The sequence below is a fragment of the Scyliorhinus canicula genome, chromosome 8, assembly GCF_902713615.1.
Source record: "Scyliorhinus canicula chromosome 8, sScyCan1.1, whole genome shotgun sequence".
Classification (NCBI taxonomy): domain Eukaryota; kingdom Metazoa; phylum Chordata; class Chondrichthyes; order Carcharhiniformes; family Scyliorhinidae; genus Scyliorhinus; species Scyliorhinus canicula.
Window position 1 is genome coordinate 180,282,076 of NC_052153.1, and position 14,482 is coordinate 180,296,557.

A 14,482-nucleotide genomic window follows, 5' to 3' on the forward strand; every position below is an offset into this window, starting at 1 on the left:
CCACCAGGTTCCTAACCTGATGTACATTTTCCACATTGTTCTGCTGAGACAGAGGCAATTTGAGCTCCTGGAAACTATTCCCTCTGGTACCCGAGTCGAGAACAAGGGGGCGTAACCTTATAATTAAAGCTAGAATGTTCCGGGGTAATGTCAGAAAGCATTTCTCCACATAAAGTGGAGTGGAAATCTGGAAGACTCCATAAAAACAAAAGGTGGGTTGTAAATTTTGCAACTGAGAGTGATAGATCTTTGTTAACAAGGGTATTAAGCATTGTGGAATCCAAGCAGGTAGATGGAGTTGAGATGCTGACCATCATGATCTAATTACATGTGATATAGCAGGCTCAAAGGGCTGAATGGCCTACACTTATTCCTATGATCATACCTTCAATTACTTCAGCAGTAATTACACATATGCTTAAAATTGTCCCCCTCCTATAGTCACTGGCTTGTCTATCTCCTCTACCTTAATTTCTCTCTCTGAGCATCTCTTTTTTTTATTTTGCTAACTCAGCCAGCCAGCTCTCCAGTCCTGGTGCCAGCAATTGCCTGAGCTGACGGAAGTATAAATGATTTACTTTTGTGACCCTAAATCACAAAAGCTATAAATGTTTCTCTTACCGCTGCAAACCTTTACTTTCTCTAGGAGGGACGTGTTAGATGAGCTTGTGACCCTGCACAATTTCAGCAACCAGTTCCTACCTAATGCACTAAGAGAGTTCTTTCGGCACATCCATGCTCCTGAAGAACGTGGCGAGTACCTGGAGACTCTAATCACCAAATTTTCGCATCGATTCTGTGCTTGTAACCCTGCCGTTACCAGAGATCTTGGCCTAAGCCCAGGTAATAACCTTTGACCTTTTACAACCTTCCATGGCATGTAGAGCTCCACCAGAATTTGCAACGGCCGGGGCCAAAGAATTTGGCTCGAATTCCTGCAGAGATTGTATAAACATGATTCCAGCAGCTCTTTGGCTGCTCCCGAGTGTTTTCGGAATTCAGAACAGCAATTCATTAATAAAAGAAAAGAATGCACAAGAGTGCAGGTTGACAATAACATTTAGCAATCTTGGAAAGAAGGAATTGTCTCGTGCTTACTGCTTTAGTTTGTTAAGCTTCGCCTTATAAGCTGATCGTGATGTGTGCATATTTTCTCAAGGCAGAGTTAAGAGCGATTAAGCTTTCTAACAACTTAATGTGCCATTATGCCAATAATGGCACAACTCTTACTAAATAACTAACTGCATGGACACCTTAAATATGTAATCTGATTCTTATTCTGAGTAGAGTGCACAAAGCGCTCAGTTGCTAATGCCCAAGTTGTTGCATTCTACATTCTGTCACCCAGGAGACGCTTCTGCACATGTATGTTAGGCTCAGAACCCTTCAGTTAGGGTTCTGGATAAATATTACCCGTCTGGATAAATATTGAGTAATTTGAGTGCAAGATGCTGTAAGTAACACTCAAACGTTCTGAAATAAATTTAAGTGCTTGTGCAAGTCTTTAAGATCCGTTGATAGGAGGGTTGTTTTTGGTGCATTCTGAAACCTGATTGGAATTTACATCTGGAGTTATGTTCCCATTTATCAGATGATACACAACCAGAATTCCTTCACAAATATGTAGATGTGGGAATAGCACTATTCGATCAAGTCTTTTAAGTTAAACTCAAATCAAAAGAACAGATTGATTACAGTTTGTTACCTGAAGAGTATGGCATATTGATACAAGAATGCTTGATCAATTTAAAACAGTAAGGAGTGAGCATCACTGAGCAGTTAAACACATAGAGAATATGGACAGCATTTTCTGAGGCCCACACCACCAGTGGGACCTGGCATACACTGGGCAGCTTGCAGAGAAATTTAATTTGCTTCTCAGAAAATTCTGCACTTCATGTGGAAGGACTGAAAGGCACAAACTGCAAGCTCAACTAAAGTCATAGGATTAATTTGTTAATAGTGAACCGTATGACTCTATTTCTTTTATTGCTTTTATTATAATGATGACTAGTGTCCATCTGCCATCCCTATCTGTGACTCCAGATCCAAAGCAATGTGGTTAACTCTTAAATGCCCTAAAATTACCTTCCACCTGAGGAAGGAGCTGCGCTCCGAAAGCTAGTGTTTGAACCAAACCTGTTGGACTTTAACCTGGTGTTGTAAGACTTCTTACTGTGCTCACCCCAGTCCAACGCCGGCATCTCCACATCATGGCTAAAATTACCTAGCAAGTCATTCAGCTCAGGGCAATTAGGGATGGGCAGTAAATACTGGCCTAGCCAGCGAGACTTGCATCCCATGTAATAGTTTAAAAAATGTTGCTGAGTTTAAAAATGAATTTATTGATTTAATTACTATTTATTAAATCTTATCAATAGAATTAATGATTTCATACTTGTGAAACTGAGAAACTGAACGATATTTTGGAGTTTTTCAGTAATCAATAAAGCTTCGAAACCTCATGTGGAGCACTTAGTGGAACAGCCTGTTTTATGCAGTCAATTGGATGTAAAATTGGAGTTTAAAGTTGGCTTGATACAGTGCTTTGAATTCTATTTCACACTTTCAATATTGCAACAGGTTAGCATGAATCTGTCAGTGCTTACTATCAGTTTTCCTTTAAGTAAAAAAGGCACCAAATTTTCGTTGCCAGACCTCCTAATTTGTGTAATGAATTGTATTGACATGAATGTTGCCTGCCCATCGTCAGTCCCAGTTCCTACTGCAGTTGGCATGAGCTATTTAATACCAGAGAAGCTACAAATGGAACCCACAGTGGGCTCATCAGCAATCTGAAGGTGTTTGAGCTGCTGACGCTGTCCTGAAACTACTGCATCGATGTCCTGGGGCTACAATGATGGCCCTTTGACAACCTTGGCACTCTTCCAGTCTGTTCTTTATGATTCTAGCCATTGAATGGTTTTCCCTTTGACCCTCATTGACCTCGACTTGGCTTGCTGCCTAGGTGCAATATTAGGTTGAGTGCTGCCTTTTCTTTATGGCCTTTGCTTTTATCTGACATTCGGTTCTTACAACCAGGACCCAGAACATAATGCTTCTCATGGTTCAAATGATGTTAAACTACTTTAATTTTACCCCTTTAACTGAGGCCATCATTTTAAGATTGGTATTTATTACTTAATAATGTTTTAAAAATTGAATATACATACTGGTTCTTTGTATTTAGGTAGCATTTTATTGAATTGTTAGAATGTCTCCAAACACTTCCTTCTCAATTAATTAGTGAGTGTGGTAACTATTAGAAAATTCTCTTACCATTTTGTACTGTTGCTTGGGGTTTTTCATCAAGAGAACATTTGAAGAATTGTGTGTCAAAAGCAAAGGACTGAGACCAGTAGTCTGGCCTTTTCAAGGACCTGGGACTAGCAGGGTGGGGAATAAATTTCCATCTGTGCTATTTGATTCTATGCTGCTGAATTTGGATAAGTTAAATCTCTTCAGCTGTGTGTACCAGTGAAGAAAAATATGGTTCAATTGCTTACTGCTAGTGGGGAGCAGGGCTCACAGGAAGTGCACCTCAGGCACACAACCTATTAAATTTTGGATACTAAAAGGCTTGATCTAAAATCACACACTGTGAACCCTCAATTTTCTGTAATTCCCTCCTTGTGAGCATCATTCACCATTCAAAACATGAACATATCTTTCTGTGTTTGTTGTAAACGAATGGCAGTATGTGGTAAGTTATGCCTTCAGATGCTAAGTCCTAACCTCTGGAATTCCCTCCTGAACTTATCCATTTCTCTCTCCTCCTTTTAAACCGCTTTATGGTACATAGATACACAGAAGATAGGAGCAGGAGGCGGCCTTTTGGCCCTTCGAGCCTGCTTTGCCATTCATCACGATCATGGCTGATCATCCAACTCAATAGCCTAATCCTGCTTTCTCCTCATAGCCTTTGATCCAGTTCTCCCCAAGTACTGTACCTAGCCGCCTCTTGAATATATTCAATGATTTCGCATCAACTACTTCCTGTGGTAATGAATTCCACAGACTCACCACTCTTTGGGTGAAGAAATGTATCCTCATCTCTGTCAGAAATGGTTTATCCTGAATCTTCAGACTGTGAGCCCTGGTTCTGGACACACCCATCAATTCCCATACCAGCCTCCCCAAACAGGCGCAGGAATGTGGCGATTAGGGGCTTTTCACAGTAACTTCATTTGAAGCCTACTTGTGACAATAAGCGATTTTCATTTCATTTCATTTTTTATTTCATTGGTTGCATCTACCCTGTCTAGTCCTGTTAGAATTTTATAAGTCTCTATGAGATTGCCCCCTCATTCTTCTGAACTCCAACGAGAACAATCCCAACCTAGTCAATCTCTCCTCATATGACAGTCACGCTATCCCTGGAATCAGTCTGGTAAACCTTCGCTGCACTCCCTCGAGAGCAAGAACATCCTTCCTCAGAGAAGGAGACCAAAACTGCACACAATACTCCAAGTGTGGCCTCACCAAGGCCCTATATAATTGCAGCAACACATCCCTGCTTCTATACTCTAAACCGCTCGCAATGAAGGCCAACATACCATTAGCCTTCTTTACCGCCTGCTGCACCTGCATGCTTACCTTCAGCGACTTGTGCACAAGGACACCCAGGCCCCGCTGCACACTCCCCTCTCCCAATTTACAACCATTCAGATAGTAATCTGCCTTCCTGTTACTGCTGCCATTCGTTTGGTCACCTGTCATAATGTTGCAACACTCGGTGTCAGATTTTGTTTGGCAATGTTTCTATAAAGTGCCTTGGGATGACATTAAAGCTGATATTTAAATGCAGTTGTTTTATGAATGTTGTTGTGTTATGCAACATCCATCAGGATAAAATGGTCTCCCATTTTCTTGCCTCTCTCTGGAAATTGCATGGTTTTTGGTGGCATAGCCAGCGTATATTTTATGATGCTGAAGGCACTGTATTTGTGTGACAGGCGAGATGGACTGGACACTTGCCTTCTGTATGATGCATTTGCTCTCTGGCCCAGTCAAGAACCGCTACAGCTTCCGTTTTGAAGGCATACAGAGAGTCGGCACCCATTGCACCAGCTGCAACACATTCCAGAGGCCCACTAATCCCTGGGAAAAAGAACTGCCAAACATCCAGTTTATTCCTGCTCTGATATAATTGAAACAAAAGTGACAAAAGATTTTTTTGTTAAATTCTATAGGAAATTAGAAGCATTTTTTAAAATGTCAGTAAGCTAAATGACTGGAATCTGACTACGGCCAAAGTGAATACATAGCATCTGTTGATTAAATGGAAAAATCAGCCTTTGCCTAAACTGCATCTATGGAGATCCAACTGTCCAAAATTGTCCTTAGCAAGACAGCAGTTCAGTACAATCTGTATTATCCTATTTAATGTCGCATGTAATTGACTGCAAGTTCTGTTTCTTTTATACAGATGCTGTCTATGTACTTTGCTATTCTTTGATCCTGCTTTCCATCGATTTGAATAGTCCACATGTGAAGAACAAGATGTCCAAGCGGGAGTTCATCCGGAACACACGTCGGGCTGCCCACAATATTAGTGAGGATTTTGTAGGACATCTATATGACAATATCTACCTTGTTGGTCATGTGGCTGCCTAAAAGCACCGTTAACAACACTTGCAGAACATGAAGGTCAAACCTATAAAGTTGCACAATGAAGTATATCGGCCTTTTTGTAAACACAAGGATTATTTTAGTGCTGGCCATTGTAACCTCTTGTGTACAATCAGATCCTTTTTGAATTCCATCTTGCCATTGTTAGCACTTTGGTAACTGAATACCCATTTGTGTTTTATATCTTAGTTATCATGAGTTGCATATGGTAGTGCCAATGGTCTGATGCAGCAGTTTGGGAAATAGATTAATCTAAAACTGGCATAAAAGTGTAAGGACTACAAAAGCATTAGAAGTTGGTGGTTTGGTTTACAAATTCGGTGGGACTATGAACCCCGAACTCTTTTTTTTCCCCCCTTTTTAATGCATGTAATGTGTGTAAATATTGCAAAATAAGAGATTTATAATCATATAATTTTATTGTGAAGTATTTTAACTGAAACAATTTTTTCTCTGTACAAATTAGGTGATTATTTGCTCTTTATTGAATTTGAACCTTTATGTTATAGAAGCAAAAAAAGCACTTTGTTATGCAGCCTTTGACATATGAGGTCGTTAGAACACCAATACTTTTTTCGATGGGGTGATCTGCGACCCAGAGTGTACTTACAGAAAATCTATTTTCACATTTAGTATCCTGTCATGAAAGAACACTATTTTAACTATTGTCAAAACATCTTTGAAATTTTTATCAACTTGTGTATGTTGGTTCGAAGAGTGCTTGAATAACGAGTAACTTTTATGAAGTCCTATTTAAAATTTCTTAAAACACATTTTTCCTCTGCTTTCTTCTCTTTGAACAGCAACTTTTATTTACCTTAGCTTTTCATCGTTGTGCTATTTTAATAGGAAGTTACCTTAAGGTATCGCCGCATTAGGAAGTGGAGATGTTCATTCGAACCAATCTTGTGATACAGTGGGCTGCATATTAGGGGGGGGGGGGGAGCCAGCAAAGCCAACATAGAGCTGACTTGCTACACGCCAGACCACTCCCTGCAGCCATTACACGCTATGGGCGAGCTAAATAGCTTGCCAGTGGGACTTCTTCCCCTCACTGCAGGGTAAAGTCCCACCCTCAGGTGTAGCAACTCACACGATCCCAGCAGCAGCAAGAGTGCATTAGTGGGCACTGCCAGGGCTGCAAGCCAGCTGAAGAAGAAAAAACAATGCATCCTGACGCAGGACAAGCCTGGGCGGGAAGAGTTTGGACAGTTTAGGGAGAGGGTGGGGCTGGTGGGATTTTGTGAGCAGACGGATAGGAAGACAGGGGGTGTACGATCTTGGGTGAGCGAAAAGGGCACCTTCCGATGATAGTAGCCCTCCTTTCTACTACATTTCCCACGCCTACCATTATGGCCGGAGCAGCCATGTCAATCTGGGAAGGTGAGACGTGTTGAACAAAAACTAAAATCTGATTTTTTAAACTATTAAAGAACATCTTTGATGGAACAAAAAAATCAGAAGCAAATGTGTATTACCCAAACCCCTATTCTAAACTCCATTGCTGCTCTGTCAGACTTTACATGTACTCCATTAACCACATGAGCATGCAAGGCAAGGTCCTACAATCACCAGCAGAAAGACGGCAAAAGGTAATTTTGAATTTTAGCACCTGGGTTATAGTCCTGCGCATGTCACTGATAAATATCCCATCAAGGAATGATTTATGTAGTGTAGTGCTATTTTGTTTAAGAAAAACACCTACGCTCAGGTGCGATAAGGGACCAAATCTTTTTATAATTGCTCCTCTATAATGCACTGAACATGGTCTCCGTTTTCTTTCCATGTGATATGTTTCCAATTTCATAACGAGAACCTCTGTTCTAGTGTTCCAATAGTCTCCTGGCCATTTAACATCAGTACACTTAAATCTGTGAAGTAGATAAATGACTGTTTTGATGTGTGAAAGTGCACTAACAGACTAATGGAAAAGTAATATTTAGGGTTGTATTTTGCAAAAACACCATATTTCCTCCAGAATCTGGGTTTCTACCTAGACTAAGCTAATAAGTGCAAGTCTTTTGGTTGACTGAAGATTTTCCATGTAAAATAGGTTTTGGAAGCCTCAACCTTATCCCCAGGGACCATGATGCACATTTTCTACAATACGAAATGGCCATAATGTGACTCACTTTGAGAAACAGGCAGGCAATATCACTTGGATATGTCAGAAAACCACCCACATGTGAGATATGCTAGCTGTTTTAAAGTTAGAGAGTACGTTTATCCAGGACTTTATTTTATGCTGAAGTAGAAAGATTAAATTTTCCCACAGACTTCAGGATTCCCAAGTCGAGACCACAATGGAAGTTCCAAGCTGCACTTATCGGCAGCAGGGACAGGGTCAACAATCTCTCTAGAAGCAACTGGGCTTGCTGTGCTATTAAAGATAATGGGTTAGCTCCCAATGCTGCTGGCCTGATCAATGAATCGGCAGCTCTGGGGTCTCAGCAGACCCCACCAGAAGAGGTGCCTATGTTCAGGCAGGTTGGGACTCCATGGGTGAATCTATATGGAAGCCAATAGACTCTCAAAATGAAGAGAAAATCCCTCCCAGGTAGATCAATAGGCCTAACCTGCAGCCTCCCCTGACCACAGCCTCAGTATTGGGCTATAAAACCTCTAGTTCTGTTGGCAGCCCTGCCCACAAATTCCCCCGCCCAACCAACCATTAGCCACAAACCAGCTGTCCAGCCAACTGAGCTAAAGTACTGGTCAATTCTTATCATTCGTTTTGTGTAAAATCTTTCTTACCCAGACCGTGTTGATGGTCTGGAATACACTGCCTGGGAGGGTGGTGGAAGTGGGATGCCTCACATCCTTTAAAAAGTACCTGGATGAGAACTTGGCATGCCATAACATTATAACATTCAAGGTATGGGCCAAGTGCTGCTAAGTGGGATTAGGTAGGCCCTTTCATGCATTGGTGCAGACTCGATGAGCCGAAGGGCCTCTTCTGCATTGTAGTATTCTGTGTAACAGGCAGCTGATCAACGTCACAGGCCATTCCAGAGAAGGTTCCTCAGTGGTGAGAGTGCTTTGGGGGCTGTCGAGCCATGACCCTTACTTTCTCACTTACCCCTCCTCCCAGTCTGCCTTCATGCGGGCAGGAGATTTTCAGCTGGATTATATTGTACAAAATTTGGAGGTCAGAATAATTTAACTCATCAGTACCAACTCCTTCACTTTTCCTGGCATTTTAAGATTCCCACACACACACACTTCCTGGTATTTTATGATTCCGACACACGCACACACCTTAAACTGTATTGGTTGCATCACGTGCTAATCAAATCAACGTGAAGGTTGAATTAAAAAGACAAATAGTAGAATGTCAACTAACACAATATGGTAGTCTTGAGAAGTAGCAACAGTGGACAATGCTTTCTGTTTTGCAAGGCTTGCTTCCCAGAATAAAACCATTGGCCAAAACACTGATCTGAAAATTCTCTGTATCAGACAGAGGAGTGGAACTTTCAGTGCAGTCACAAAAATCTAATTGAAAATTCATCGTAACTAGATTTTCCAGTGCTGCGCTCTAGAAATACAAATAATACATTCAAAGAATTACAGAAAATATTCTGTAAGCCACTTTTCAAATGACTCAATTCAGTATAGACATTTATCATCAAAGCAGAGGATGATCGTTTCAGTGCTGTTTACAGATCTTTAGAAATGTTGCTATACATAAAATGTATTTTAGTTGAATTGTAAGTAGGTAACTGCTCTTTTGCACAGGGATTCATTGTAGAATTACCTTAATTGAATATATATATTATGTTCTATATTTGTCTGACAATTGCTGCTATCATGTATGACAGCCCTTTGAAAATCTAGCCCCTGGATGCAAAATAAGATGATAGATAGTGGGGGGGGGGGGGGGGGTCGACTTTTAGGTTAATTTTTAAATACAGGTTTAGTTAGCCTTGAATATGTTTATTTTTTTACATAATCGTTTGTTGATAGATTGTATATAACGTTACCAAAAGATAGGTTTTATATTAAGAACATAGGAATTACTTACCATCCTGGTGGTTGTATGATGCAAAAATAATAAGAGTTGTTGACTAATCATTAGCAACCAATCTCTGTCAATTAGTCTACCGCAGACTGCAAAATGAGATGGGAACACCCCAAATGATGGAAGGCTTTGAGAACCATCAGCCTGAAGTCACCTTGCTTCCTCCCAGGCACATTCTTCCCCTCGATTCTCAAAATAGGGTCTTGGAGAAGACTTTGGCCAAAGATTTCCTATCTGCACTTGCCAGCTTCTGACTTTGCACCCATGAAAATAATTCAGAGAAAAGAAGTGTTGCCGTGTGGTGTGCCCGACGTTGAGCAAAATAGTAATGTGTTTATAAAGAATGTATTTACAGGTTTTATTTTTACATGGCGCACACATGGAAAAACTTTCACAATTTTGACCCATCACATTGACTGGGTGTCGTGAAATAAGGAAGCAACTGGTGAATTTTTGTAATCAATTTTGTGAATAGTATATTTATTTTTTATTGTCCCCAAGACGAGCAGTTTATTCCAGTCCTGCTGTGTTGAGTGCGGATAGGCCTCCGCTGAGTCTGTGGATTGGATGTTCTTCCATGATGTGGTGCACAGTTTGTTCTCTCCCACAAGCACATAGTGGGCTGGCACTGATGCCCCATCTGTGGAGGTTGACCAAGTACAGGCCGTGGCCTGTCCTGAGTCTGTTGAGAGTGACCGCTTAATAGTATAAACAGGGTATAACTCTAATCTCCATCCCCAATTAAAAGGCTGTTATGGCACTGTGTGCCTTGAAATTGAGAAGTTTAACCTTTCTGGCATTTTGAAGTTTGACAAAAGACATTAGAATTAACTTTGTGTGTTTTTTATTAATTCATTAATGGGATGTGGGCTAAGCCAACATTTATTGCCCATCCCTAATTGCCCTTGAGAAGGTGGTACCAAGCTGTCTTCTTGAACCGCTGCAGACCGTGAGGTGTAGGTACACCACAGTGCTGTTAGGGAGGGATTTCCAGGAAGTTGAAGTGAAGGCAGCCCTAACTTAAAAACTGCAAGTGAACTAACAGATCCAAAAATTAGGTGCAGTGTTCTCAAGCTGCAAATTGCATTGTGCTTCCCAAAATACTGTACTGGATATTTACCAGGGAAACCTACTGCATCGTTATTGATTCCATCCTCATGGTACTTTAGAGTAGAAGCAGGGATATATGCCCTAGAATGCTGCATGTCCTGGTACTGTATGGCACATCAGAAATAATAAACCCATTCACTTCACCACAGCTCTAGTCGGGAATTGAATTTCCTGTTTTACAGCTTCATTTTGCTGCTTTATGCAAGACTCTGATGCAATGATGCTGACTACAATGCAGGGATTTTTTAAAAAACAAGCATAAAAATCTAACCATCTCCGGTTATCATTTTGTTTTAATGCACTGAAGGTTACCGTGAATCTACTGCATCTTTTTGGTACAAAGATTTAAGAACTAATTGTCGCTTGATAGCACAATTGCTGGAGGAATCATGCTGTTAAAGCTTTTCATCTTACACTCATCAGGACTGGTTAACTAATTGCCCTAGAAATCTGCCCACCAAACTGGTTGCACACACATCTTGGTTTTATGTGTCTTTTAAAAGGTTACTATGCTCTGACTATGATCAGGGATCTTCGTACAATGTAAAAAGGCATTCCCTGTTTCTATACTCTTTGATTTCTACCTTTTTAACCAACATAACCAATCTGAAGTTTTATAGTTTTACTGAAAATGATGGTAAGAGAAATAGCTTCAATATGCAGCCAGCTGCACAGGAAATCTGGTCATTCAGCATCAGTAGAGTTTGCAGATTTTACTGTGTGATTAACAGTAACAGGAAAGTGGTGAAAAACTTGGCTATTTGAGACACAATTTGCAATAAAATTTCTTTCAGTCGTATGCGTCATCACAGAACACCATTTCTTAAGTAATTCTCTCGACTGAAAGGTATTCATAAAAATGTGTCCATACTATTTGCTTTTTAGAAAATTCAATTTTATTAAAAGATGTGGTTGTGCATGGACTTGCATTTTTAATTAGCCTTTGTATCAACAATTACTATTTAAATATTTTATACTGCTTGGTAATAAGCAGCAATAGACCATGTTTTTTGATATTTGATTGGAGATAGTGACTAGATGTCAATGGCTCGGCATGTGCGCTGAGAAATAGATGTACTAGCATTTCAAGACCTATTGTGTGTCTCAAGTAATTTTTATTCACACCCTTTTGCTGACTTGTGAATAGTGCTGGAGAAGATTTATTCTGTGCACTGGGAGAATCGTAGACCTTTTTTTTTGTATCAATAGTTGCAAGTATCACATCCCAGAGGAAACTCCTCCAGAGGAAAATATTTTACATTTTGTTTCCCATTTTGTGATTTAAAGGCTGCAGTTTTATGCCAGAGAAGAGTGAAATTGCCTCAAATACGAGGCTTCTTCAAGTGTGTGTATTTTCAATGTGAGTGTATTCGCCTCTACTTACACTAAAGATCTTTTGACTCCAAGGCAATGAATGTATAGGTTTTTTTAAATGACTGGAAAGATAATTAATGGAATTAAATATTTACGTTTTATTTTACATTTGTTAATTATATGTACTTTTGAGGTTTCTAACTTTTATTAAAAACAACTTGTCAAATTTATGTTTGTTTTTGTGATTTAAAAAGCAAATTGCATTCAGCAGCAAGGCGAACGATGTATCAGTCTTACAATATTATTTCTGAGTATTTACAAAGAAATGTTATTACTTAGGGCTTTAATAATGAGATTATTGGGGAGAATGATTGACATTTTTGTTCGAGGAAAGCTGAATGGCCTACTCTTGCTCCTTGTTCATATGTATAATGAAACTTTAGCAACTCGCTGTGCAGCTAATGTTTCTATTTTGTGAGCTGGATGTATAATACCTTGTTCCATGCTTTATAGAATAACAAAACAAATTCCTACAGGAAGTGATATGGGTCTGATGCTCCATTATATTCATTTTAATTTTTTAAGATGCGCATTTAAAGTTTACTGGCAAAATACATGTTGGTTCAATGCCCCTCCCTGCATCTTAACATTGAAATTAGCACACACTGCATCTTCATTAACATTGAAATTAGCGCACACAATTGAAAGATAGAAAAAGAATTCATTGTTGAAACAAAATGTATTACGTAGAAGTGGCTGTAAGTTGACTCTGCTAACTAAACATACTACCAACCTACTTGTGGCTTTCATTGGGTAACTACAGAGAAGATATTCTACTGTTTCTTGGGTCAGATTTTGTGCAGAGCATAATTTGTCAAGTTGCACATCATTAAAGACAATTTTGAAGTCCTATCCTGGTGTATGATTTTTACTATGTGCCATTTCAATCTGGCTAATAATAGGACATTTGAGCTCAATAAACTCCATGTAGTGTACAAAAACAGAGAATCGCTGAAGAATGGGGTACTGAACTGTTCAGGAATTTCAAAGATTTTCTCAATGTGAGGTTGTTTACTTCCTGCCGCACAAATCTATTGAAGGTCACAATGGTCAGATTGTGATTTCTCTTTAAAACTGAGGCAAGGAATTAAAAACTGTTCCCAATGTCTTTCAACTCGTTTTAATAGAAAGACCAATTTAATATCTGTCTGGAGCACCAATCTGCAACCCTAACCCCTGGTAATTCAGCCCTCCCAGGCAACTCGGTCCTATTTTCACTTGCATTATTTGCTGATTTATACTGTTTGAATTTATTGGGCAAGGAGCTTTGGAAAGGACTTTTTTTTTTTAGATTGAATATAAACTTTATGTGTGACCCCTGGGGCATTTGATAGACACCCAGGTAGCCCTGGTTTAACAAAAGTTTGAATGCGTCTCCAGTTTAAAGTGTGGTGCAGCTTTAAATTTTACCAGAACAATACCTTTTTAATTAATTAATGAAATGTGTGTTAATTTCATTGTGTTGAAACATTCAATTTGCACCCTTTGCAATCAAAGTAGGCCTGCTGTGTGGTGTGATAGCAGTAGCATTTTTTTCTTGAGTTTATAGTATCCAGCAAAAATGAAAAATTAATGAAATGAAGTTACTGTGAAAAGCCCCTAGTCGCCACATTCCGGCGCCTGTCTGGGGAGGCTGGTACGAGAAGACTAGCTTCTTGAGTATAGCCTTATCTTTACATTTCTTCTAGTATAAAATATCTGAGCTTCCTAGTGGAAAGCCAGCATACTGCACTGAACAGATGTAATTCATCATGCATTTTGCACAGAATTGTCATTTGGTGCATGATGGTCTAATCAACATTAAGCAAAGTTTTTATTAGCAAAATCTTAATATGAAATAATTTGGAATTAGAGGGGCTGGCATTTCCTGTGCCGGCATCATTGGGAAGTCACACACAAAATTGAGCTTGTCAGATGAGGAGCGGTTGACGACTCTGGGCCTGTACCCGTTGGAGTTTGGAGGGATGAAAGGGGATCTTATTGAAACTTGCAGATGCTGAGAGGCTTAGACACTGTGGACGTGGAGAGGATGTTTCCAATAGTTGGAAAAGCTAGAACCTGAGGCCACAGCCTCAGAATAAAGGGGGGATCCTTTAAAACTTGAGTTGAGGAGGAATTTCTTCAGCCAGAGGATGGTGCATCTCTGGAACTGTTTGCCTGTGGAGGCCAATCACTGAATGTCTTTAAGAGAAATAGATAGGTTCTTGATTAATATGGGGACCAGGGGTTGTGAGGATGAGAAAAGTGATTGAATGGCAGAGTAGACTTGGGCTGAGTGGCCAAATTCTCCGGCCCCGCCCCCGGGTTGAGAGAATCCCGCCCCGGGTCGCTACATGATTTCATTCG

The 14,482-nt window shown here is 40.0% G+C and overlaps 1 protein-coding gene across 9 annotated transcripts in view; it reads left to right on the forward strand.

The window, feature by feature from the left end:
• The window catches only part of fbxo8 (F-box protein 8), an 87,430-nt gene extending 75,124 nt beyond the window's left edge, over positions 1-12,306 (forward strand). For all 9 annotated transcript variants that reach the window (XM_038805784.1, XM_038805778.1, XM_038805776.1 and 6 more), the window contains 2 exons: positions 647-843; positions 5,429-12,306. In XM_038805784.1, coding sequence (XP_038661712.1) covers positions 647-843; positions 5,429-5,616 — 385 coding nt within the window. In that variant the 3' untranslated portion in view covers positions 5,617-12,306. The remainder of the gene's footprint in view (positions 1-646; positions 844-5,428) is intronic.
• The last annotated feature ends 2,176 nt before the right edge of the window (positions 12,307-14,482 follow it).